Source organism: Wolffia australiana, chromosome 1, assembly GCF_029677425.1.
Source record: "Wolffia australiana isolate 7733 chromosome 1, ASM2967742v1".
Classification (NCBI taxonomy): domain Eukaryota; kingdom Viridiplantae; phylum Streptophyta; class Magnoliopsida; order Alismatales; family Araceae; genus Wolffia; species Wolffia australiana.
The window spans coordinates 304,992-330,711 of record NC_135835.1 but is presented as its reverse complement, the minus strand read 5'-3'; the positions used below and the strand labels follow the sequence as shown (position 1 = coordinate 330,711).

Below are 25,720 nucleotides of genomic sequence, written 5' to 3'. Positions count from 1 at the left end.
TAGAGAGAGAGAGAGAGAGTAGGTGCTCCAATAAAAAAAAACCGGTACCGGACCGGACCGGACCGAAATTCTGGTCCGGGCCGGCCCGGCCCGGCCTTGATTTCTGTCCCGCAGTGTGAATGTATGATATAGACGGGAGGATGAAAGAGGGGTTGCATCTGCAGCTGTTCTAGGGCTTGTCGCGGCGTGATGGAGGGGGCGTCGCCGAGCAACGGCGGGCTGCTGTACCACGAGGTGCAAGAATCGAAGCTCTGCGCCGTGCATTGTATCAACACTGTTCTTCAGGGACCTTTCTTTTCGGAATTTGATCTTGCCGCTTTGGCTTCGGATCTTGATCGGAAGGAGAGACAGATGTTGATGATCGAGACGGAATTGGGCCCAATTAAGGGTGTTGGTGGCTTCCTTTCCGAAGAATCGCACAACGTTTCCATGGATGGCGATTTCAGCATCCAGGTCAGGAGAATCTCCCTGCTCAGTGGGGAGGCGTTGGGGGCGTTCTTTTGTGGAATGTATTTCGTTGTTTCTTAAATGGGTTCCAAATTTTTTGGGGAAAAACGTTATTTCCGTCATGCTCAGTGATCTGTTCTCTTTCATTGGTCGTTCGTCGGGGTCTAGCTTTCTGTCGATTTAATTCCATTACAAAGCCTTAAACTCACTGTCCAGATGCTAACGAAAATCCAACTGAATCATCGTTCTCTTTTCCGCCTTCACCAGAAAACCAACTCGGAAAGGACCCAGTCGAATTCTTCCGGCGGATTATTTTTTGAACTCTAAAATCTATTTCCATTTTTTCCTCTTGTTGACTAAAGGAACCCTCTTGTTTCATACACGATCAATGAGACCTTAATTAGCGGATAAGGTGGGGGATTTTTTTCTTAGATATTATCAGTTCTCTATGGATCCGACATTACTAAATATCATGTGAATGTCGCTTACTGCAGGTACTTCAGAAGGCTTTAGAAGTGTGGGATCTACTTGTAATCCCTCTTGAATCACCTGAGTTAAACAAGCATGATGCTGAGAAGGAGAGCGCATACATCTGCCACCTTCAGAATCACTGGTTTTGCATCCGGAAGGTGAACGGGGAGTGGTACAACTTCAACAGCCTCTACCCCGCCCCAGAACACCTCACAAAGTTCTACCTTTCAGCCTATCTAGACTCTTTGAGAAGTTCAGGCTGGACCATCTTTGTCGTCTGGGGCAATTTCCCGAAGGAATGCCCAATCCCACCTTCCGATTCTTTGAATGGGTTTGGGCAGTGGTTGACTCCAGAAGATGCAGAAAGGATTACAAAGTCTTGCTCTCAAAGCAGTGGACTTAATTCTGTAGAAATTACCCAAGAAGAGGCTGATTTCAATGCTGCTATACGGGCCAGCTTGTTGGGCTCTGCCACGTATGGTGAGGGTAGTCATGATACCAGGGCAATGGTTGAACCGGCTGCTAGTTCGAAGTGGGCGATGAAACCTTGTAGCCAAAAGGACAATGTTAGTCTTGAAGGCAATGAATTGTCTCTTTCTTTGGATGAAGATGACGCCAAGATCTTAAGTGCAGCTATTGAGGCCAGTTTGGCAAATGCTGCGGAGGTCTTTGCAGAAAAATCTGGGCAAGGAGACAACGGTGACTAGATATTGTTTGAACCTCTAGTCTTTCTTACATGGCCCTGCCAAGGATAGTTGCCAAGACCTGTTATTCCGGATGCGCGACTCTCACATTTCTTTCTCTGGTATTTTTTTATTTTTTCTTTCTTTAGCTATACGCTGAAACTGATGTAAATACATTAACTCGTACCTTGAAAGAATGTCTGTTGTGGTATGCTCATAAATACTCTTTGCATTGCTCTTCATGGATGTGCGTGCAGAGATTTGATTTCTTGTGTCTCTTTGTTTTCTGCTTGATCTGTTCTGTGAAATGAACAACTAATGTTGACTGATGAAAAGCAGGAGCTGTTACAAAAATCTTAGAGAAAGTATTATACCCTTCTAGTTTTTTTTCACGAAAGGACTAGCGTGGAGACAGAATGCCAGGCGCTTGTCCGGACTAGATATTTACAGAATGATGAACCTTACTTGATTTTAGATCAAATCTGACTGTGATTTTCTCATCCAAAGGTTCACAGCCAACAAGTGTGGCTTTTGGAGATTGTATTCCTTATTTCGGCCCTGTATAATCCCTATGTAGCAACAGTATCTCAAGGAGAAGTCATTTGATTGATTTCAGGATATTACGGGGGAAGAGCACGTATAAATACTGGTCATATCGAAGGTTCAATATGGTCTTGAAACAGTTCTAATCGTCCTGACCTTCAGCTGATCCTATGTCCACTGTCATTCTCTGCAAGATCCCGGAATTCTTCACCAACAACATCATATTTGCCAGAAATCGGAAATCATATTTTGTCATCCCAGATTTCAGATCTTCTCCCCCGGAAATCAACATTCTGGTTATTTAGGGAGCTGCCTTTGTCGGATCACTAGATCTGCAGGTGATGCTACTTGATATCTTGTGTGCCATCTTCTTTGTTTTCAGTTCTCCTAGAGATTCTTCTTCATCTCAGCAGCGGTTATTTATTTCCCTCCGCAAGCCGAATCAGAGATGAATTGACCTTGGCCTCCTTACTGACTGGTTTGACAAGTGCAACTTCTCTTGCTTTATTGGTAAGAGTTGATAAGTCCCTTTTGTCTTAGCGTGGTTAATAGTTTTTATTCAACTTATGTTTTCGCCTCTCAAATGTCTCAAATCTTTTATCAACCATCAAACCTTTATTTTCACGTACAAATATTTGGATTCGCTCAATAATAGTCGGTTTTGATCCATTTAATCCTAGCTGATAATTTGTTATGCCTTTTACAAATGTAAAATGTACATCTTGAATTTGTTCTTTTAGCTTTCTTATTTTTGTGATTGGGGCCCACAAGATCCGACAATGTAAAATGTTTTGCCTGTGCTGATTTCCAAACCAGCTGTATAAATTATTCACAAATTCTCATAAATAACGTAAAAAATAAAAACTATGTATTTTGCAATAAGATAATAGTTTATTTTAGGACAAATTTATTAATTAATAAACATCATTGGATTTTAGGACATGACTTATAAACGTGAATGAATTTTTTGGCTAAAAAGTGATCATCCTTGGATTTAAAATGAATTTTCGTTTTTACTTTCTTCATTAATAACAAATTTTCTTGTTATGAAGCTTCTTATCTTATTTTAGAAATTTCAGGATTTCTTAAACTTGTGCATTGCTCTGGTCTCAAAATTCCATAAAAAAGGCAGAAGTGGTATTTTTGAGTTTTAAAATATTTATACCATTCTTCCAGGTTCTATCTCAAGTGTAAGCTTTTTTTAGCCATCACATGTAACTACGGGATTGCCTCTGGAGTTGTCTCATGACACAGACGCACACATATATATGGAGAGATTCCAATCCATACGATCAATTACTGATTGAAATGCAGCATAAACTGCTGAGAAAGACAATATTTTATTGTGTGGTTGCCCCAAGGCTTTCTTTAGGTCAGTTTTGCAGAGGTGGTGTTATGCTCCGTGTATCAAGTTAATATTTATTTTTATTGGCTGTAACTAACTTAGTTGAAAGAGAAATTCCAAGCCAAACCACAAAGAGTAGTATCTAATATGGCCATGCTCTAGATCTATTCAGTGGGCCAAATAAGTGCGAATACATGATTAGTTGGTAATGTTCGCCCGCCCCAACCCCAATATTGATAGCCGATATCGGGATGAATGTTGAACCGGATCTCAGAAATGGGCTTTTCGATATCTGCCCATACTGATCTCATTTGCTACAGCACTGAAATCCCATACCATTATCCGCCCCGATATCAGCATCCGCCCTCATCTCAAAGGTTGGATGATGATATCGGATGTCGATGTCGGATATAGGGTTTTTCGACATCTGAAATACAAATAGGAAATATATTTTGAATGCTTTTTAATACCTAACTAAGCTATTGTGAGTCATATATTATGTTTCTTTGAGTATTTTATGATTTTGTTGATGGTTTAATTTTGTATTTTGCTTTTAATATCGTATTTGGTCTGGTCCTGTACAAAATGGGCCAAATTGCTCTCACCGCGAAGCACATTACTAGCCCATTTAACTAATGTATTGTCATTTGGGTATATCGAACGAGCTTTTCTAACAATTAATTGACCACAGATATTTATACTGCTGCAAAATTTAAATTTTCTCCATATAGGACATTATTCCTCTACTTTTGAACCAATATCCAGTTATTGGATATCATTATCTGGATACCATTTTCAGTACGGATTTCAACATCCAATATTTGGATATCGATTTTGAAATCCGGTACCGGCATCCGCCACTTCTGGAGCCCTGTGATCTCTGTTCCGATATCCGATGTCGGATGAATACTCAATAACCATCCAATATCTGATATCACAAACCCCCAGATTTCTATCGGATATCAGTTGTCCGATATCGGATATTGGATGGATATTGAACGAGCAATCATTACTAGTCAGGGTTGGAAGATATCCAGATCAAATGCATGAAGTAAAAAAAAAAAGGATGAATTTATTAGTGGAGTCAGACTAAAAAAAATTAGTGCCCAGTAACACAAAATGTTTCCTTGCACTTTCAAGTCTCAAGAAGTCACAAAACTGAAAAACAATCAAATATCAAAACTTAATGTTTCTCATATATAAAAAATTTGATTTGATTTTCATCCAAAAATATTCATATAAAGAATGTGTAAAACTTAATATGAGTGAGTCCTGAGGCCATAGATATATTGAAGAGATTTTAGTATTCTTATGTGAACTAAAAGTAATATTTCAATTTCCTTCCTATTTATGTAAATAAATAATTACAGAGTAAATGAAAAAAGTTCAAGATCGCAAATAGGTGTACGATGGTATCTTTCAAATGTCATTATTAAAAAAAAAGTGGTGTAGTGACTTTCATTGAGATTCAATAATTCAGCGCCAATAAATATAAAATAATTACATGATTCAGTAGTCTTGATATAATGTGAATCTAACATCTCGGATGAGTTAAATCATACATTCCTTTGATATAATCTGGATTCTTTTAAGAAGTATAAAGGTTGTTTAGAGTTGAAGAAATTATATAGTTTTCTTGGCTTTATTATGTTGACTGATCCCATAACAGACTAAATGAACTTAAATGTAACTTTTGGAAATTTCTAAAATCATTCATGCTTGATATCAACTTTTTGTCGGTGAAGATACTATTTCCTCAAGTATGCATGCATTCCACGTCATTTCAAAAATGAAGATTGAACCCCAAAAAGATAACAGGATCAAAATTAGAATTTATTACGGATTTTTAGGGAAGAATCAGCAAGACAATTATGATTAATACATATGTAGAGAATCACCAAAAATGAACACACTTAAGAATCATGGCATATGATGTCGCAGTTCACATGAATGATATGATCAAATATAGGGGTGATAAACTTAAACTTTAGAGTCTAATTATGTGGTTGGTGTTTTTGAGTTTAACCAATAAATTTATATAAAATTGATACTCAAGCAAGTAAATTTTTCTTTTTTAGCAATGAGTATGGGTCAATGGTGATTCCAGTGGGCGAGATGAGAAATGTATAATTATGAGATAGTGAAATGTTATGACATGAGAGTGGGATAATTTTTTTTTAATAACATGAATAATTAGGAGGACATGAATTGACAAAAATGAAAATAGGAGAGAGTAAGATCAATGAGGATGTGAAGAGGTGATGATGGAATGAGATGATAGTTAAGGGGAGAAAATGATGAAATGAGTGAATTAGGGGTTATGGTTGACTAAAGATGAAATGGATATTTGGGATGGAAGTGATAGGAACGGATGTAGTGATGATGGTAAAATGGATTGCAAGAAGTAGATCTATCCTAATAGATGTGTTGGAGATAGATCAAGGCAATGTATGGCAAGGGCACTTAACAAAGGTCCTTATGTTCTGCCAGTTCCACAAAGAAAAAATCTGCTGCATGCAAGCCTCTCCTATTTGCTTTTTATATTATCTGAGCACTCAAGGAACCAAAGGACACTTGATGGATCTTCAAAACCCCATTCTCTTCTGATCACCTCTCAAAGAAGAAAGCAAGTTCAAATATGTTTTTTAGGTAAATCTTAGGCTCATCTTATAGATCCAACTGCGAGGATGGATAATGGAGAAATAAAAATTAGTATCCATTGAAAAATGGATACATTTTTCATCTCAGATATCAAGACCTAAAGTTGGACAATTAGTAGCCATTGAGTTAATCCATTTATTTTTCTATCTTTATCATCCCCACCGCCCCGTTTTAAGTAGGGTTATGCATCCTTAATTTATCAATATTATCTGATTAATGTGATTTATCACATGATTGGGGGATGACATGTGTCCCTGTGCACAAAAAGAGAAAAATGTGTATTCGTGTACAGAACTGTGCATATGAAGTGGGGATGCATATTTGTGTGCCACATCACACGGCATGCCATGTGGTCCAATCACCTTCCACCTTTTATACTTGTGAAATCAAATAAAATGATACAAATAATTAAATTAATGAAGAGACATGACATGGCAATGCGTTTTCACATGCCATTTCAACATTTAAACCTATTGGGATTAGACGAGTAAGCACCAACTCAACAAGTAGCATCACTTTATTGTGTCACATTGGGCACACTGCAATATTTAACTTCTAAAATGAGAAAAAAAACATAAATAAAATATTATTTAAGTGCACCATCCTTGGTCACACAATCATACTGATTTCAAATAAAGCTCACCCTTTTTAATTAGACTATGCCATCCTGAAGCATTAAAAAAAGTAAGCCTCATTTGTCATCATATCCATTCAATTAAATTTTTTCTTAGATATACATTTAGTTTCATGAGATAGAACATATAATATATTGATGTTTTGAAGTTGTGTAATTGATTCTCGACAATGATTGCAATACACTTCGACTACTGCATCAAAGGGAATATTGCAATAGCCCTTTGAGCAAGAAAGTGACAATTAGAGTATTCAGCATACCCAAAACAAATATTCATTTTCTAATAAAGATATTTAATGGGGAAATTATTAAAAGCTATATTCATGATATTCTTTAATTGGCAAGAAACATAGTGCCAACTATGGTCCAGGAAAATTTATAAATGTAAAATTTTAATGTTTGATAGGGTTTTCAAGCATAGAGAGCGTTGGGTTTTATTAGGGCTTGATTGTTCATTCAAGCATATAAATAAAATGAATTAAATATAAATTAATTGTGAGTAATCTAGAAATTTATTGGTGCTCACATCTAGAACATGTTCCCCCTTTGCCTTGCTCCTTGGGAGAGTCCCTTTTAGACTTTCACATGTTAGGCGTTTAGACATATCCACAGGATCAATCTAATGATGGATCTCCTCTTCTTCTTCATCTTCAAGTCCTCCTGAAGATCTGGTTAATATCCTCCCCATCAAGAAGGGGGGCTGTTGAGTGTGTAGAACTCAATGGAGTGATGGTGCATGAAACCAATTTCAGTGCAACAAAGCTAAGATAATTTAGAATTGATCTCTAAAATGTACAATATGTTTTGTAAATTGATGTTAATTTTTATACCATTGACTTGTTTCTTAGGAGAGCTTCTTCAAGCCTTTCAATTGTCAAGCCTCTAACGGTATCCATGTAATTAGAAGGTTGTTGGATCTCCTCTTCTTTTTCACCATTTATTCTTGAAGATCTTATGAAACTTCTAACCACCAAGGCTTTTGGAGTGAGTGGATAAAGCAAAGGAAGAAGATAGGAGGGGGGCGCCCAGATCTAGCGGGCATGTTTACCTAATATGGGTGCCCTCTTATTTATACTTATTAATATTTTTTCATAAAAATCCTTTAAATAAATTATGTCTTCTAGTGTCCTTTTAGTCTTATCGTGTGACCCTCTAAGTCCATATGTCATTCTAGTCAATAACTTTAAAGTTTCAATATCATTTATTGACCAACCTTATTATCAATATACAATTTAATTAATAAATGATAAATTCAACTAAATAGATATGTGAATTTTCTGACATATGGGTGCCAATCTACACCTAGTTCTCTAGAATATATAGAGTAGTCTTTGAGCTCTCTTATGGGTCACTGCACAAGTATAATCTGTTGTCTGCCAAAGAGTCTAATACGACTTGACAGTATGGTTAATTGTCCATCCCTAATACATCATTTAGTTAATATTGAGGCGTAACTGACATCATTGGAGAACGCCTTCTCCAATATCCTCACTACCCCTAGTTAGGGATTTATCTACATCATATTCCCCTTGAGTCGATCTCCTCTTATATTAAGGGTGGTTGATCTTGTTTTCACTACTCAATCATCTATGTGCACTTCTTACTTCATTCAAGCTAATAATTTTTTGAATACCATGGTTAGGGACTCGTAAGCCATGGTCAGAACATTATGGTCCATCCACAAGATTTCCTTGGTGTCTCAGGTCAATTGATCACTTATACAATGGTAACATGAATCAACCTAATTGATGTTTAGGTATAGTACCTTTCGTGGATTCATGCAGATAAATTCAATGAGCTCTTTCACCAAAGAGCACCCACCATCCATCTTTAATGTCTCCATACTGATGGCTACATGATCAACCATACTCATCGTATAAGTAGGAATAAATAGTACTGTTCTATTTGGACAATTTGATGTCCATCTTGATCATCCATCGAATAAGAATATTTATAATACATGTTGAAACAATAGTGATCACTATATTATGATATTATCTTAATTCACAAGGTCATTTCATGTATTCATGGAATTCATTATAAACATTAAACGGGAAAAATAATGAAGAATCATTTCATTCAATGAACTTAAAATAATACATCGTGGCGCGATTTGGCTTGATGACCACAGAAAATCCATCAAGGGCCCAAGCCTAGCTGGCATGGCCACTTAAAATGAGTGTCCCCCCTCTATTTACACTTAACCACATAATCTTATGCATGCAATCTTTTAGAAGCATGTATCAATCTAGTTACTAACTTTAATGGCCTAATAACATTTATTGTCTCAATTTATTTATTGATTTAACCGAATTGATAGGTTAGCTTTTAGTCGGTGGGATATCAAGCTACACCTTTTTCTGTAGAAGATAAAAACTAGTGTTGAATACTCTCATGGAACCCTTACCAACATTAGTTACCGTATAAGTACAATTCTTCATCCGTGCTAGACTCCCAAATGACTTAGGATTTACATTTTTCATAAATCCTAATCCATCATTTAGTTAGTTTTGATGTGTAATGAGGATCATTAGCAAACACCTTCTCCAATATCCCTACGACCTTTGCCAAGGAATTAATGCATCTTCTTCCTCGAGCTAATCTCTTACTATACTTAGGGAGGAAAATCCCATATTGACCACATAAGCACCTTATTGTACTTCTTTCTAAATCCAATCTTGGACATGTTTGAATCACTTTCATGAACTTTATTGATTATACACTCATATGGGATTATATGGATCAATTAACTTAAATCTTTCTATAAACATTATAGATAAACCATAATTTGGGTTAAATAATTTTTTTTAAGGCTCTGATTTATGCAAAAATATTTATAAATTTTCCTTCCTTAGAATAGGGTAAGGGTCAAATCCACAAGGTAATGAGAGAGTAAATTTAATTTCAAATATATTTTAAATAATTATTTTAGGTGATTTACATTTTTCTGGATTTTAAGTATTTTCTAAATAAGAATATCAATGAAATAAATTAAAACTAATCAAAACTATTTTAAATGAATGAAGTACATATTTATTTTATTTTAGATTAAGTTCTAATGATTAAATGTGATTTTAAGTAATTATTGGGAATTTTTAGTGCAATAAATAAGATTTAATATTAAATAAAACCTTCGGCCATAATTTGTGGGCGGTGACACTCCGCCAGGTGGGTAGTAGGCTGAAAACGTTGTAACTTTAGCTATAGAAGGGATTTCCAGTGTCGCTTAACGCATTGGAAAATTTGCAATCTAGGATATACAATGGAATATTTACCTAGAGAAAAAAGGTTTGACACTTCAAATCAAACATCGAGGAAATGATATGAAACTTGTTTTCACTGCCCCCAAGGGCCAGGTGGTGCTATTTTTCCAGAATCTTGATCACCCTTGAACTCTCTGTCCCACACTCTTGTAGAATAACAATGGATCAAAGAAATAGGATACACTAGGCTTACAACAACAATTTGGGAGTATAAATCCAATATGAGATACAAAGAGAGCGGATAAAATAATAAATGGAAATGCCCTAACTCTCCAAGTCATTGGATTTAATTCCAATGCTTTGGAGGGCTAGGATTTCTTAATTTTCAGCCCAGACCCACATTCCCTCCTTCCCAGATGTCAAAACATGCCTTTCAAATTCAAATTATGGGCTAGTTCCACAATTCTTGCCTTCTCTTATTATCTATCAGATGGCTTAAATCTCTACTTTCCTCTAGTTTGCATCTCAAATTCACCATTGCATTTATCGAACTCCTGTTTTTCAAATGAAACTTGAAGAAAATGTGAGCAATCCTCTTAACTCTAAGGAGTCAAGTGGGGTTAGTCTCAAAAATAAATAAATAAATATAAAAATAGAACATAGGAAAATATATTATAAAGTTATCATTTTATCCTTGTTGGGTCCTAGAGGCCTTAACATGGTAGACGACGATGATTCCACGTAGCGGAAGACACGTAACACAATCATAACGACATCATTAAAATCATTAAATGAAGTACCTATGAATGGATCACATTTGTGATTTCTTTGATCCTGGAGCAAGACGAGTCAAGATACTCAAGTGTGTAGCCTCTAGACTTATCCACACGGTCCTCAGCACATTGGATCTCCTCCTTCTCATTGATGAGTCCCGTTCAATCTCCATCGTCGTTCTTACGTCGTCCCGATCACATCAGGAATGGAAAGGAGCCATGGGAAGAGGGGAGAAGAAGGGGAAGGCCCCTTGAATAATTCTGGTCTGGGTGAATTTCGTTTAGGGCCTTTCCCTATTTATACTAAGTGGGTATTTTTTTATAAAACCCCCCTAAAACTGAAGTATATCTATCAATGTTAAAAAGACCATTTGCGTGTGACCCTCTAGGCCCATGTATCAGTCTAGTTAACGACTCCGATGGCCCAATAACCTTTATTGGTCTTCCAAATTAATTAACTATATCATCATATAGATTAATTAATGTTGAATCGATGTAACCTAATCGATAGGTCGAGTCTCCAACACGTAGGGTGCCAAGCTACACCTCCTGTTCTAGAAGGTATAAAGGAGTGTGTATCGACTCACTCTCCTATTCGTCATCGGTTACCATGTATGTAAAATCCCTCATCCACTTGACGCTCCTTGGACGACTCAGGGTATGGTCAAATGTCAAATCCTAAATAGTCATCCGAGTTAGTACTGATGCATTCGAAAATCATCAGAAAACTCTTCTCCGATATTTCACTACCTTGGCGAAGGACTTCATCACATTGTCTTCCTTGAGATGTCCCCTCTTATACCGAAGGTGGACGATCCCATCTTGACCACTCAATCATCTTCATGAACTTCTTGATGAACCTGAACTAAAACGTTTAGAATCTTATGATTAGAGATTTGTTGGTCAAAGTCAAAGTACAACCGTCCGTCCACAACACCTCTTTGGTGTCTTAGGTCTAAGGACCACTTACACAACCGTGATGTGAATCAACCTAATTGACAGTTCGGTATAATACCAATCATGGATTTGTATAGATCAATTCAGTGAACTCTTTTCACTATCTATCCTTAATGTCTCCACCCTAATAGCTACAGGACCGACCATACTTATCATATTAGTGAGGCTAGATAGTGCTATTCTATATGGATACTTTGATGTCCTTCTCACATATCCTTTGAATAGGAATGTTTAGAACACATGTTTAAAGACTAGTGATCTCCATATCACGATCTCATCAAATTCACTAAGTCTGATCATGTATTCATAGACTCCATTAAGAGCATCACACGTGCACTATAATGAATATTTTCTACCAATGAACATCGAACGAGATATGGAATGTGTAATTGGCTTGTCGGCCACATATATTTCCATCACATATGTGGGGCATCATTCACACATTCCTATCTCATGCCGCACAATGCACCTCTCACCATGTTCATTAGGGATGGGGGCGCAATGTGTTTGAAATTCTAAGATGCCAAAGAGCTCAAGTCATGTTATCGTGTGCGTCGCTAAGCATGTCCTACCATGCAAAGAAACAACAAGTCCAAAATGATCGCTTTCATGTGCTTGATCAATTGATCATTTTATAGTGATAAAATGGACAAATTGATGGAAATATAAGTGATTGGCAAGCCAATCACAGATTAATAGTTTGTTCTATGTTCATTAATACAATATATTAATGATAATGCACGTGTGATGCAGATGATGAACTCTATGAATACATGATCTGACTTAGTGAATTATGATGATATGATAATAGAGGATCATTAGCGTCTTTAAGCATGTATTCCAGATATTCCTAGTCAAAGGATAATTGATAAAGACACTGAAGTATCTGGATCAAATAGCTCCCTAGTCCACTAGAATGATGATTTCGAATGATCCTATAACCATTAGTGTTGAGACACTAAAGTTAGATAGTATGTAATCTTAGGCAAAAATGGTTTAGTGGACTGATCTAATATAAATCCATGAATGATATTTCACCAATTTATCAATCATGTTGACTCATATCAATGTTATGTAAGCGGTCCTTCGACCTATGACACCAAAGATGTCTTGTCAATGAATGGTTGTACTTTGGTTACGACATGAGAGTTCTTATTTATGAAATTCTAAATTTTCTTAGCTTGAGTGCAACAAGAAGTTAACAAATATGATTGGATGGTCAAGATTTGATTGTTTGCCTTGGTATAAGAGGAGAAAGCCCAAGGAAGTTGACGAGACACATTCCTTAGCCAAGGTAATAGAATAATTTAGAATAGTTTTTGACACTAAGTGCTAACATGGATGACCGATTAGGGTCTCATAGTCGATCATGCCCTAAGTCATCCTGGGGGGATCAAATATATGATGGAATATTTATACATGGTACCCATGATAGAAATATTACATGAGTGATCCTACACACTCCTTTTTATCTTCTAGAGCAAGAGGCGTAGCTTGGCATCCAAGGACTAGAAATTCAATCTATCATTCAGTTAAATAAATTTGTGATTGTTTAATCTATAAGATGATATAAATAATTAATTTAGAAGTTCAACAACTTTAATGGGACATTAGATTCTTTAACTAGACTAATACATGGGCCGAGAGGGTCACACACAATTAAGACATGCTCTTCTCTGCTATCAATTTGATTGAGAGGATATAATGACAACCATGGGGGCAATAGCGAGGCTCATCGAGATGAATGAGAATATTTAATGTGCCAATTATCGCATGGACACATCTAGAGGTTGGACTATAGTGCATTGGTGTGGACTTAATGGTGATTTATTCCATTGACCAAAAAAATTCCATCAAAGAGATTGGACAAAAGACGAGACATACAATCATATTCTGGTCTCTAGACCAAAGAAAGTCACAAAACATGGGCTCCATAATTTCAACCTCTGGAGGGTCATTCTCTTGCCGCTCTTCTTGGGAGCATTTCTGTGAGGAATCCCCCACCCGACATTGGGGTTGCCGAATCTGGCATCTGGCGATCATTACTCGTCCTTCCTCCAGAAACTCTTTCATCGTGGCCTCCCGATTGAAGATTGAGTGACCCGTATCGGTTAATCTCACAATTTGCGTTGTCATTGTTGCCCCACATCTCCCCAGGCTTAGACTATGGAGCACCTTTTCTTCTATAGTGCAACATCTCTAGATTGTTGGCGCCAAATCATTCACTATTGGCGCCACTCCTTGGTATCTCCTACACTCTGACATCTTTAGAGTGTTTTAGCAAGATGTATCTCTCGCCAACACACTCCAAATGAAGACCCCTACTACATGTCACCATAGCTTACTTATTGTGGGAGATTTGGGAAGGACGAAATTCTTCTCATTTTGCAGGAACTCCCATGCTCGCCTTGGATATCATGGGACGAGTCAAGCAATGGATACAGCTCAGCCCCAGCCTGCGACCTCCTTCGATCTTGGAGTATTCTGTTGACCCTCGCCCCCATCCGCATTTGGCTACAGATTGTTCGTTGGCACCCACGGCCAATCGACATCCTCAAGCTAAATGTGGATGGTGTGGCCAACGGGAACCCGGGGCCAGTAAGGGGAGGTGGTATCCTACGGGATCATACATGGAGTATTCTTTTTGCTTTCTCCTCTTTTTACGATATACAAACTAATTAGCGGAGGCTATAGCAATACATGATGGTTTACTTCTCTGCAAGGAAGGAAACCTTCACCACATTATTGTAGAATTGAGCTCATAGGTGTTAGTTGACATACTTCGTGCAGGCAAACACTCCTCGTGACGACTGCAACGCGTATGACAGGACATCATGCGGTGCCGCCCCTGCACAACTAGTGTTCGTCACCAACTGCACGAGGGAAATCAGACAACAGATGCCCTTGCCAACCATGCGGTACACACACGAACCCCTTCCTCTCTTTTTCTTTCTTGGTAGGCACACCCTTTGACAACTCGTGGATGATATCACATTGAACGCCTCGGCTTGCCGACCCTTTGTACGCATCGCAGACTGTCGAAGGAAGGCCGATGTGAATGGCAGATAGCTTTGAGTGTTGGACGCGAGAGAGCTCACCCTCTCGCCTGATAGTCTGTCAAGTCGTGCACCTCCACAATGACATCTGTGAACGGCGAGGTGGACTATACACTCCATACTTTGCATTGTTATGAGGGCTCCCCCAACTCTTGCGTACCTTTTTCTTTCCTACAACATGGGCGTGGGCGAGTAGGGTCAGTGTATAATTGGGACATGTACGCTCGCTCCACACCTAAAAATGATAAAAAATACTACATTATATAAATAAACACCCCCTGGGTGGAGTCCAGGGCACGGATGGATCGGTCTAGGGACACAACCGCAGGGTTGGCCGTACCCGGCACCGTGATTTTGGCATTAAAAAAAAGTTTAATATGCAAAAAACACTAGGGAAAAAAAGTAAACCCGTGTGAGGTCCATCTGGTTCCATATGTGACTGCCTCAAGCTTGCTCACGGAAATGCCAGTGAGAGTTATCCTAGAAGCAACAACAAGAGAAATTCCTAGTGAGTGACTGAGTGAGTATCCATAACCTTCGGATTCTGATCGGAGTGCTTGTCTCCAATAGAATGAAATTTAGGTCATAGTCACACAAAAAGTTGCTATATCATTATTTTTTAGGCCATAGCGGCTGAAGTTTTATTATTTAAACAGAGACCAAATTTTCGATGTATTCCTTAGTATGATTATAGAAAAATTTCCATTTTTAAGGTTTAAATCAAGTTTTACTACTATCAAATATTTTGTCTTTTCCGTATACTTAAGAGGATGATGCGAGGTTTGGTGTTACTAACACTCGGTCTAATCCAAGATCAAGTCACTAGGAAATTAAATGCCCCGGGTCAGAGCAGGAAAATTACTATCTAGATCGTCAACATCGTCGGGTTTTCTTCGTCGCCCTCGCTGCAGAGATCGGGGTCTCCAAGACAAGCCCTAGCTACGCTTTTTTTTCTGCTGAATTGTTTCAATTTTCAGAACGAGGGCTTCCGAATGAGTCCCCCCACCAGGGAGGTTTTCTTGCTGTTGATCCTCGCATCGGCCTGTTGTGGGAGGCTTCACGGCGCTGCAAATCAGCAGCAAGATGGAAAGGATAACAAATTCCGGCAACGCGAGGCCAGCGATGATCTGCTCGGTTACCCGAATATGTAAGATTTACTTCGTCCCGTTCGGTACGGTGCTCTAATTTTTCCGTTCCGCGACCCGAAAAATTTATTGCCAACCCAGAATGAAGGAGTTGAGAGAACGATTCAAATTGGTCCAATTTAGCCATTTGTGCAACTTTGGCGGAGGATTATTTTGCTCGAGATTCGATTCTCTTCCGGTTGAAGATAGTGATGTTGTGGCGCTGCTATCATGATTCGTTTCAAACGGTGGCCTGCTTGGCTTACGAAACAATAATTGTTTTCTTACTGTGTTTTAGTTATCTGTGTAGAACCGCCGAAGACGACATTTGACTGGTAATTTTCATCCGGTGGTATTTGCTGCAGGGATGAAGATTCTTTGCTGAATTCAACGTGTTCTAGACATGTGGAGTTGAGGTGGCAAACTGAGGTCAGCTCCAGCATTTACGCAACTCCTCTGATTGCCGATATTAACAGGTTATACTTCTACCCGAGTCCACTTTTCATATCTATTACGGATGCCTAATGACTTGCCAGATGAAGAGCGACAATAATTCCTAAACGATCACATCAGTCTTGTTTTTTGACATTTCTTTAGTATTTTAGAATCGCTGATTGGAGTAGCCAAGAGGGAAATTGTTTCAAGTGAAAATCGTACCGACTGGTCACATTTCACTTCCAAAATAATTTTCTTTTAGATTTTTCTAATTGCGTAGAAGAATTGTCTTGGACCAAATTAATTGAATTTAATTTCATTGAATTATTTTTCTTTATTAAAATCGATTTAATTATCTTCTTTATAAAGTTCGATTGGTTCAATTTTGTGCAGGTTTGTGACTCATAACATATTTATGATGGAATTATCTGATTTCTTTACAGCGATGGAAAACTTGAGGTGGTGATCCCATCATTTGTCCACTACTTGGAGGTTTTGGAAGGATCAGATGGAGATAAATTGGCCGGTATAATTTCCAATATTCGTTCTTCGTGAAATAAGGGTTTTTGGATTAATTGGGTAAATGATTCCAATTACGTAATTTTGAAGCAAACTTCCATGCACCATTGAAGATAATATATTTATTTATTTTCCTTTATTCGGCATTTGATATCTGGTGTTGCCGTTTCCCAGGTTGGCCTTCTTTCCATCAATCAACTGTGCATTCAAGTCCGCTCCTGCATGATATTGATAAAGATGGGACACGAGAGATAATTTTAGCTAACTACAATGGTGTTATCAATTTCTTCAGGTAATTATAAAATTATATATATTTTTATGAGGAACCCTTATTTATTATCGCTTTTTGTGCCACAGGCCCACTGGATATATGATGACTGATAAGTTAGAGGTTCCTCGAAGGAAAATCCGAAAGAATTGGTATGTTGGTCTCCAACCAGACCCTGTCGATCGTTCTCATCCTGACATTCACGATGCCTCCCTCACTCAGCAGGCTGCTGGTATGATAATTTTTTATGATAACTGTTATTTTTGCTGAGTGATGTCTTAGATCCATAAGATAAAATGTTTATGGTTGTGGGAAGTGTTCAGTAAGGAAATGCAATTTTTTTTATCTTAGTGGACAAGAGTTTTCGGCTTTGTTCTTTCTCCTCATTTATTTGTTTCTGATATTCTATTATGGTCCAGATATTTTGGTATCTTCTCTTTGTACATGAACTGGCAGTACAAAGATCTCCAAGTCGAGTAGTCAGGATTATCGTGGCACTAAATTGGGAAAGTCATTGTCAAGGTTAAGAGTGGTTGATGCAAAGCTGTTTTGGTTTGCAGCCTAAGGGAAGGAATCTGGATTGTATTACGCAGTTGCCGACTTGAAGTGTGGATTTGGTGTTATTTCTGATTCGTCTTCCTCCTTCCTGCCGCTGTCAGCCACCTTTCCTGTTTGGATTAGACACGCCATAAAGAAAACGCAAAGGGCATACATTTGTATTCCTCTCAGCCAGTTATATATTGGTTTTTTTACAACGGACCTGGGGGCGGTCTAAGTTAAGTCACTTATCTCACACATGTGAAATAAAGGACTCAGAAAGTGCTTAAAAACGTAGCTGGCCACTTATAACACGTTGATCGCTTACAATGGGCATAACGCAGCATAGAAATAACCCAAAAAGAAGTACAAACTGACATTTGGTATATGCATGGTGGCGAGAGGATATGCACCAACTCATTATTAACCGCTGGAGAGCATGGCTTCAAAGATTGGCCAGTAATTCTTGTACTTGAAATCCTGAAATATGTTATGGGAGAAAGTCCATAGACTGCATTTCAAAAGGCTGATGAGTCCCGTACCTATTGTCTAGTGCAATACTATGAATTGACTCTGGGATGTTTGGCTGTGTTGGAGTATGGTTGTTGATTGGAGTGTGTTTGGAGGGAGATAAAACACCATTTCCCAAGGAGATCATCTGTAAAAAATTCTGATGGGTCTGAATTCCGAGTACAAAACCCCTGTGAAGTGGATTTTTGCCTGGGAAATAATACCAGACTTGGAGGGAGCCATGTTCCTTGTCTAATAAAAGGATTGTAACAGGATTCTAAGGAATGTCATCAATGTAACAGATAATACTGCTATGAATGTCCTTTGTAACGAGGAAGTCTTGGTCCTGGGTTCTCAAACCAGAATAAAGGAGCAAAGGGAGAATCGGTCTACAGAGCCTCAAGCATCAAAAACTCAAAGTGCATCCTGTTGCATATCTACTCTGTACTTACGGCAAGCATGGAAGACAAACCAAGAATACTTGTTAGAAGATCCATGGCAAGCCTCAGAACACAAGTAAGAAACCTGACACTGGGAAAGGAACTGGTTTAACAGCTAAGCACCCAAGGTAGAGACTGGGAAATTGGGAGAAGAAATTGATCAGTTTACAAGCATGCTACGGTCGATTTCTTGACCATGCCTGTAGTTTCTTACTTATTCTTCTTTGTTTTCTCTCATTGATTCTGGGACAGCATAATATTTGGTATCAGATAGCCTACTGTCAGAAGATAACTTATTGGAGACGGTAATAGTTAATCCATACAGTTTTTTGGAATTTGAAGGCTAGTTCTTCATGTTCCCTATTTTTACGCCCATTTATTATCAAACGAGAAACCTAAACAAGTTCAATGTCTTCTCTGATCCTCCTTGGATGTTTCTCTCTCTGGTAGCTGCAGACAGGTTTCTTGCGACTAGGGTTTGGATGAGCAAAAAGCCAAAAACTCTATTCCAGCTCGCTGGCTTAAAATACCAGAAAAATAACACAGTTTGGTGGGTCGTAATTATAATGTGACTTATTCTTGAATAAGTCAAGTGATACAGGATCATGTGGGCCACTTATAACTGTGGCCCTCATAAACTGATTAGAAGAAACAGAAATGTCATCGGCCTCTTATAACATGTGTCCCATTTACAGACAAATAATCGAAAGATAAAGAAAGATCCAACAAAGACACGTAGAAGGAATGTCTCTAATCAACACTTTGTTCATACTTGAATTTTCATATGCTATTTGATGTTGGCATATGTTCGTTCTGTGAAATATCTAGGGCAAGAAGATTGGTCCTGTTGAAGCCTTATCGCCTCTTAAGAAACTAAGCTCAAAATTTGACATCTCTTACTGTATTTCACAGCGTACTGAGCTGTCGCCTATCAGATAAACTGCCACAGTCAGCAGCCATTCGCTCCATCTTCCATGTCTCCCAGTTGAAACTCACCTTTCGCCAACATGGGCAAAGTCATCCATTATCTGTCTGACCCAGGAAGGAGAATTTACAGTGGACCTGGAGGAATTATTGACAGTATCTCTGTGAGGGAAGGCTGACAATGCTGGATTCCTTAAACAATTCGAGGATGCGTCGATCCGATTACTATCATTTTTGTCCCAATACTTCTCTACACCTTATTCGCAGATGAGCAATTGTGAGAACAATTCTCTTTCTGGATGTATCTTAAAGTGCTTCAGTTCTTGAATCTTGCAAGGATTCGCTAGTAGAATCAGGGAGTCTTTACAGACATCTTGAAGTACTAATCTAATGGCAAGATTTGGCTCCCTTCAGTGTCATCTGGGAGAAAGTTTCTTCTACTTTTCCCGGGTCTGTGGCATTTCTCTTTGTGGAAAAGGTGCAGGCTGGATTGGGAAGTTCTGATAGAGTCCCCTTACGGACCTATCAAAGAAGAGGATAAGAGGATAATATGGTGGCAGAAATGGTCAAGACATGAGCATCCCTACCTCCTGTTCAAATAATGTGTACAAATACCCTTAACGTTTTCAGGCTCGAGCGTGATGGAATTCATATTGAGAAGTCCTGTTTACGACCGGAGCTGTATCTGGATGTTGTGTAGCAAGAACCTTCTGTATGCGGAAGTCCTTGGGGATCCCAACCTCTTTCTTCTGTCTTCTTCTGCCTTTTTCCTCTCAGAATTCAATTGCTTTATAAAGAGCTCCAAGGCATTTATCACCTGCTGCAGTCTTTTCTACATTTGGAAAATTCAACCGTGGCTTTGAGGATTCTTTGTATCAGTTCAAGGCCAATCTGCCTTTGAGGACACTCTTACTTCGCAATCTGTCTCCTCTTCAGATTATCTAGGTAAACTTTTGCTTCGTCGGCATCATTCAGACATCCATCTGTAAAGTTCCTGATTCCGTAAAAATGAATTATCTTCTTGTTGTTGTGAGGCCTGTCAAATGTCCGGACAACGTTGTGTTTCCTTTTCTTACCCGGGAGAACAGGATTGCAACTCCATTTCATAGACTTCATTTTTATCTCTGGAGATCATCACCACATCCTGGTGTTAGGATATTTCAGTTTATCATTTTCTTTGGATGACTGCGCTCAGTTTACCTGGGTCTGTCTCATTAAATATAAATCATTGGCCAGTGAAGTTATTTAAAGATTTTTACGACTGATTAAAAATCAGTTTGGTGTTAAGGAGCTCTTTAACACCTCTGTTACTGGCTTCTTCCATTATATGAGCGTAGTTCACGAATCCTCTTGGTCTTACACCCCTAAGTTGAATAGAGTGGCGGACGGGAAAGTGGTCATATGTTGGAAACTAGTAGGGCCCTTCTTATGCTTGTGGGCCCCAAGATTTGTGGTGTGAAGTGGTCCTCAAAGTTAGGCATCTCATAAACGGACTACCAGCGTAGATTTTAATTTTGGATTCAGCTAAAAGGATTGTAAGTTGTCCAAGCCCATTATCTTGTGTGAATTCAAACAGGCAGGTCGGGAATCAATACATGCATTTTGGACATTTCAGACCTTAATTCTACTGATGGCTGGAGCATTGACGATGATGGTAACATCAATAGGCATCAAGGCCGACCCACAATGTCTGCCTTAGTTAAGAATGAGAAACGTCATGGAGTAGTCAGAACATTATTTTTTCTTTCTTTCACATAGGATTTTTTCTGCCATTTTCGTTTATGTTTTACTGTGAACGATCAAACTTCTTGATCATCGGTACTTTTTTTCTCCTCTCGGCTCTTTTTTTTTGGCATGTACAAGAGGATGTATGTAGAGAAGCCTGCACTGACATATAACTCATCTTTGCAACTGTGTCCTCCCAGAAAAGAATCACAGCACAATATCCGCCAATACATCATTTTCTTCAGAGATCTCTGGAGCTCATGTGCGTAATGTTTCTGAGACAGCGACAGATGGAAATCTAAGTTCGCCTATGTCAAGAGAAAGTTCTCAGAGATCAATCGGCCTTGTTAATAACACTGAATCAAATTCTACGCGTTCTCCTCAACGGAGGCTTCTTGAAGATAATCTTTCAAATAATGCGGTACCTGGGGGGAAGACCCCAACAGTTGAGAACAATGAACCATTGGAGGAGGGTGCTGATGAATCCTTTGACATATTACGTGGTGGAGAAGATATGGGTGATGAATACAATTATGACTATGATGATGATGTGGATGAGTCCATGTGGGGTGATGAGGGTTGGCAAGAAGGGGAACATGAGAAGGCAGAGGACTTTGTGTATGTTGACGCACACATTCTGTGTACGCCGGTAAATCTGACATAAACCTGATTTCCTTTTCAGATACAGTTGAGGATGAGTTTCCAATATTTTCAACTTTAATTTTTTTTTGAATCAGGTTATAGCAGATATTGATAATGATGGCGTATCTGAGATGATTGTTGCAGCGTCCTATTTCTTTGACCGAGAGTACGCAGCCACTTAAAAGTTTTCTTTGTTCATTTTTCTCTTTATATCTGTAGAAGGCATCTGTTGAATTATAGTTTAGCTCAAATATAGGGAATACCCTAAGCTCCAATTTTGGATGAATCCAAACCTTCTCCCTTCCCTTTCCTGGAATTTTTGAGATGAAAACTCTTGGCTATCGGTGAATTCACAGGTACTATGGTGACTCTGAACACTTGAAAGAATTGGGTGACATAAGCATCGACAAGTACGTAGCAGGCTCAATTGTTGTATTCAATCTCGACACAAGGGAAGTCAAGTGGACGAGGGAGCTAGACTTGAGCACTGATACTGGGACTTTCCGCGCCTATCTGTACTCATCCCCCACTGTCGTTGATTTGGACGGCGATAGAAACTTGGACATCATCATCGGAAGTTCATTTGGCCTCTGCTATGTTTTGGATCATCACGGTAAATCATTTCTCTCCCAAAATTTTTATTTATTGATTTACTTGGTCAACGGTGTTAATTGTAGTTTCCATTTAGGTAACATTAGGGAGAAGTTCCCCCTTGAAATGGCCGAGATTCAAGCCCCCATTGTGGCAGGAGATATCAATGATGATGGTAAAATCGAAATAGTAACGACAGATGCTCATGGAAACATCGCTGCCTGGACTCCCCAGGGTGTTGAAATATGGGAAGTTCATCTTAAGAGCCATATTCCTCAGGCAAGATCTTATTGAGTAAATTTGACAATTTCATGAGTTGTCTTATCTTTCGTTTTATTTTATGAATGAGTATTTTGTCTCCAATTTCAGAGTCCAACTATCGGGGATGTCGATGGGGATGGTCGTACAGATGTTGTGGTTCCAACTATTTCAGGCAACATATATGTTCTCAGTGGGAAGGATGGTTCCTTTGTCCGTCCTTTCCCGTATCGCACCTACGGCAGGGTGATGAGTCAAGTTCTTCTGCTCGATTTGTCACCCAAGGAAAAGCAAAAGAGCTTGACACTTGTCACCACATCATTTGATGGCTATTTGTACCTCATTGATGGAAGAACAGCTTGTGCAGATGTCGTTGACATTGGAGAGACCTCGTTAGTGGCTTCTTCCAGAGATATGTTCATATTTTCTTTTTCTATCCTGAAATTTAGATTTCATCTATCTTCCCTCGGTGTTGCAGCTACACCATGGTCCTCGCGGATAATGTCGATGGTGGTGACGACCTCGACCTCATTGTGACCACTATGAATGGCAACGTCTTCTGTTTTTCAACTCCCATCGCACATCACCCGTTGAAGGTGTTTTCTTTACTCCTGTATCCAAATCTGAACTTTTATTTATTTTTGACCGCTCTATTCTGGTTAGTGAGCAGATAGATAAGATAGAGATGGGAATTCATTATTGTGTATTGGTCAGGCATGGAGATCTCAAAATCAAGGAAGAAATAACGCTGCCATTCGTTATAATCGTGAGGGGATTTACATCCATCATTCTTCCAGAGCATTTCGTGATGAGGAAGGGAAACATTTTTGGGTGGAGATGGAGATCTTTGACAACTACAGGCTGCCGTCTGGTCATCAAGGCCCGTACAACGTCACCGTATGGAACTTGCCACTGTTTTTTCCTTCACCTTTCGTCCAGATTTGAATTAGACTTTGACATTAACTTTTGATGACAGACAACTCTGTTGGTTCCGGGTAATTACCAAGGAGAGAAGCGCATTAGCCGTAGCCAGGAGGTGGAGAAGCCGGGACAACTGCGGGTGAAACTGCCGACAGTGCCGGTGAAGACGACGGGGATGGTGACAGTGGAGATGGTGGACAGGAATGGGCTCTTCTTCTCAGATGAGTTCTCATTGACCTTCCACATGAACTACCACAAGCTCCTTAAGTGGCTGCTCGTGCTGCCCATGTTAGGCATGTTTGTCATGATAGTCATCCTCCACCCTCAAGATGATGCACCCCTCCCGTCATTCTCTAGGAACACTGAGCTCTGATGATGGTAATTGAAACGACATCATCTTTTCCAGGTGTTGATCTCGCAATGTAGGAGTTTCAAATACTTCAGTGGAAAGAGGATTTTTACTTTGATGACCTCATAAAAGCATCTATGTTCCTAATTCATCAATCGTATGGATCTCCATTAGAGTGGAGAGATGCATCAAGTTTTAAGATTATGAGTCATCTGCATCATAATAAAAACTTTGGTTCTACTTCTGGTTGGCCATTATCTAGTTTTTTGGACTCCAATGGTCTCAAAAAATTCTTAAAAACATAGAATTAGAAATAATTCCAGAATATAAGATTTCTAACATAATTTCTTACTTCTGAGAAGTTGAACACACCTAAGGCAGATATGTTGATCATCACAATAATTAGTTCCCTCACATTACTAGTGAGGATATGGATTTGTAACAATTTGAATGAAAAGTTATCAAGGATAATTAAACTTCAGACAATAATAGATATTAGTATTGTAGGATGATGAGTCACCATTGCTACAAGATAGGGAGCGGCACGTTCAGGACTTCACACGCCGGACGTGATGGGATGGATGACAATCCACACGGATGATGACGTGATGAAACTTCGGCATGTCACTGTCCTGTCACATGTCCACGGATTTTTTAAAAATCCATCACAACAGTGTCACTTGTCCTCTTTGCGATGTCCCATCACGTTCCCGTCATCGAACGGTGTCAACATCACGTGTGATGGGAAGAACAACCCTTGTTTTCTCGATCTGTTCTCTCGCGCTGTTTCTATCCCTGCAAGGGACTGGAGCTCCATGCAAGAAGCCAAAGGTCGTCTCTGTCTGATGAATCTGTCTTTCTGCTGCAATTGAAAGAGAAGGAAAAGAGCTAAAGAAGGGAGCTAGATCACTGAACGAAGATTGCCCAACCAGGTTTTGTCTCTGCATCTTTCTCCTCGGCTGTTGAAAACAATGAAGAACCATAGATATATGTGAGTATATAGGAGCGAAACATCATAGCCAGATATGATAAGGAATTTCATTATCTGTTTCAGTGTAGTCCACTCCATACATTTGAGTATACCATGATGTTACTAATCTTGCGTTTAAGTGTTCCATCTAATTATATTGTGATTCACATATACATTCCACAAATTTCTTCCATTGTAAATTTTCAAGTATTTTTATTCAATGATTACATTTAATTATTAATGGCCTCTTCACAATGAGATTGATTGTGTGATTTTGGAGCCATAAAGAGTATGTGAATGTCTAAGTTAGAGGAGAAGGTTTTGTCAAATATTATTTTTCTATCACCACTCCTAAAAGTAATTGATCGATAGAGGTCACTCAGAATTATAGCTAGAGAGATATGTTTGAAGGGCGAATGTCTTAAATATTTTAATGATGTAGTTTGAGATCAATTACTTCAAAAGTTTATCTACCCATCTGGAATTTTTTGGTAAGTCCAGAATGTTGATTTCCGATGTGACATGGTGACAAAGGAAAAATTATCCTACTTACCAAGAAAAACTATGCATGCAGAGACCGGTGAAAGAAAGATGCACAATTCTTTAGAAGAATACCCATTGTCTGGTATTTTTTAGTATTGATTTTGTGGAAAGCTTTGAGTTTTCTTCTGTACAGACGATGATTCGTCCTCCGCAGATTCAGCCTTCACCATTTCTCCTTAGTTAAAATATTT

General features: G+C 38.7%; 2 protein-coding genes across 4 annotated transcripts; both read left to right on the top strand.

Annotated features, from left to right (window-relative positions):
- Window positions 1-140: 140 nt before the first annotated feature.
- On the top strand, window positions 141-3,480 carry LOC144700113 (Josephin family protein). 3 transcript variants are annotated; one of them, XR_013580671.1, is made up of 5 exons: window positions 141-453; window positions 942-1,723; window positions 2,218-2,482; window positions 2,558-2,654; window positions 3,321-3,480. XR_013580671.1 is itself a non-coding variant. In XM_078571517.1 (2 exons), exons 1-2 carry the CDS (start codon window positions 190-192, stop codon window positions 1,623-1,625), a joined length of 948 nt encoding a protein of 315 aa, XP_078427643.1. In that variant the 5' UTR covers window positions 141-189; the 3' UTR covers window positions 1,626-1,822. The 3 variants fall into 3 exon arrangements, 1 of the variants encoding a protein (XP_078427643.1); XR_013580672.1 differs by lacking the exon at window positions 2,218-2,482 and having other exon boundaries at window positions 2,527-2,654; XM_078571517.1 differs by lacking the exons at window positions 2,218-2,482; window positions 2,558-2,654; window positions 3,321-3,480 and having other exon boundaries at window positions 942-1,822.
- Window positions 3,481-15,630: 12,150 nt separating this feature from the next.
- DEX1 (defective in exine formation protein (DEX1)) lies at window positions 15,631-24,137 on the top strand. The gene is made up of 13 exons (XM_078571505.1): window positions 15,631-15,920; window positions 16,263-16,373; window positions 16,776-16,858; window positions 17,026-17,143; window positions 17,209-17,351; window positions 21,456-21,904; window positions 21,993-22,063; window positions 22,254-22,510; window positions 22,586-22,767; window positions 22,858-23,138; window positions 23,225-23,342; window positions 23,461-23,643; window positions 23,723-24,137. Exons 1-13 carry the CDS (start codon window positions 15,766-15,768, stop codon window positions 24,038-24,040), a joined length of 2,469 nt encoding a protein of 822 aa, XP_078427631.1. The 5' UTR covers window positions 15,631-15,765; the 3' UTR covers window positions 24,041-24,137.
- The last annotated feature ends 1,583 nt before the right edge of the window (window positions 24,138-25,720 follow it).

What these genes read in the sequence shown, in the direction of transcription:
- DEX1 (XM_078571505.1), top strand. Translation starts at nt 15,766, where the DNA reads ATGAGTCCCCCCACCAGGGAGGTTTTCTTGCTGTTGATCCTCGCATCG. An exon ending in CACACATTCTGTGTACGCCG is followed by an intron (nt 21,905 to 21,992) that starts GTAAATCTGACA and finishes TTTTTGAATCAG; the next exon opens with GTTATAGCAGATATTGATAA. An exon ending in AAGGCCCGTACAACGTCACC is followed by an intron (nt 23,644 to 23,722) that starts GTATGGAACTTG and finishes TTTTGATGACAG; the next exon opens with ACAACTCTGTTGGTTCCGGG.
- LOC144700113 (XM_078571517.1), top strand. Translation starts at nt 190, where the DNA reads ATGGAGGGGGCGTCGCCGAGCAACGGCGGGCTGCTGTACCACGAGGTG. An exon ending in ATGGCGATTTCAGCATCCAG is followed by an intron (nt 454 to 941) that starts GTCAGGAGAATC and finishes CGCTTACTGCAG; the next exon opens with GTACTTCAGAAGGCTTTAGA.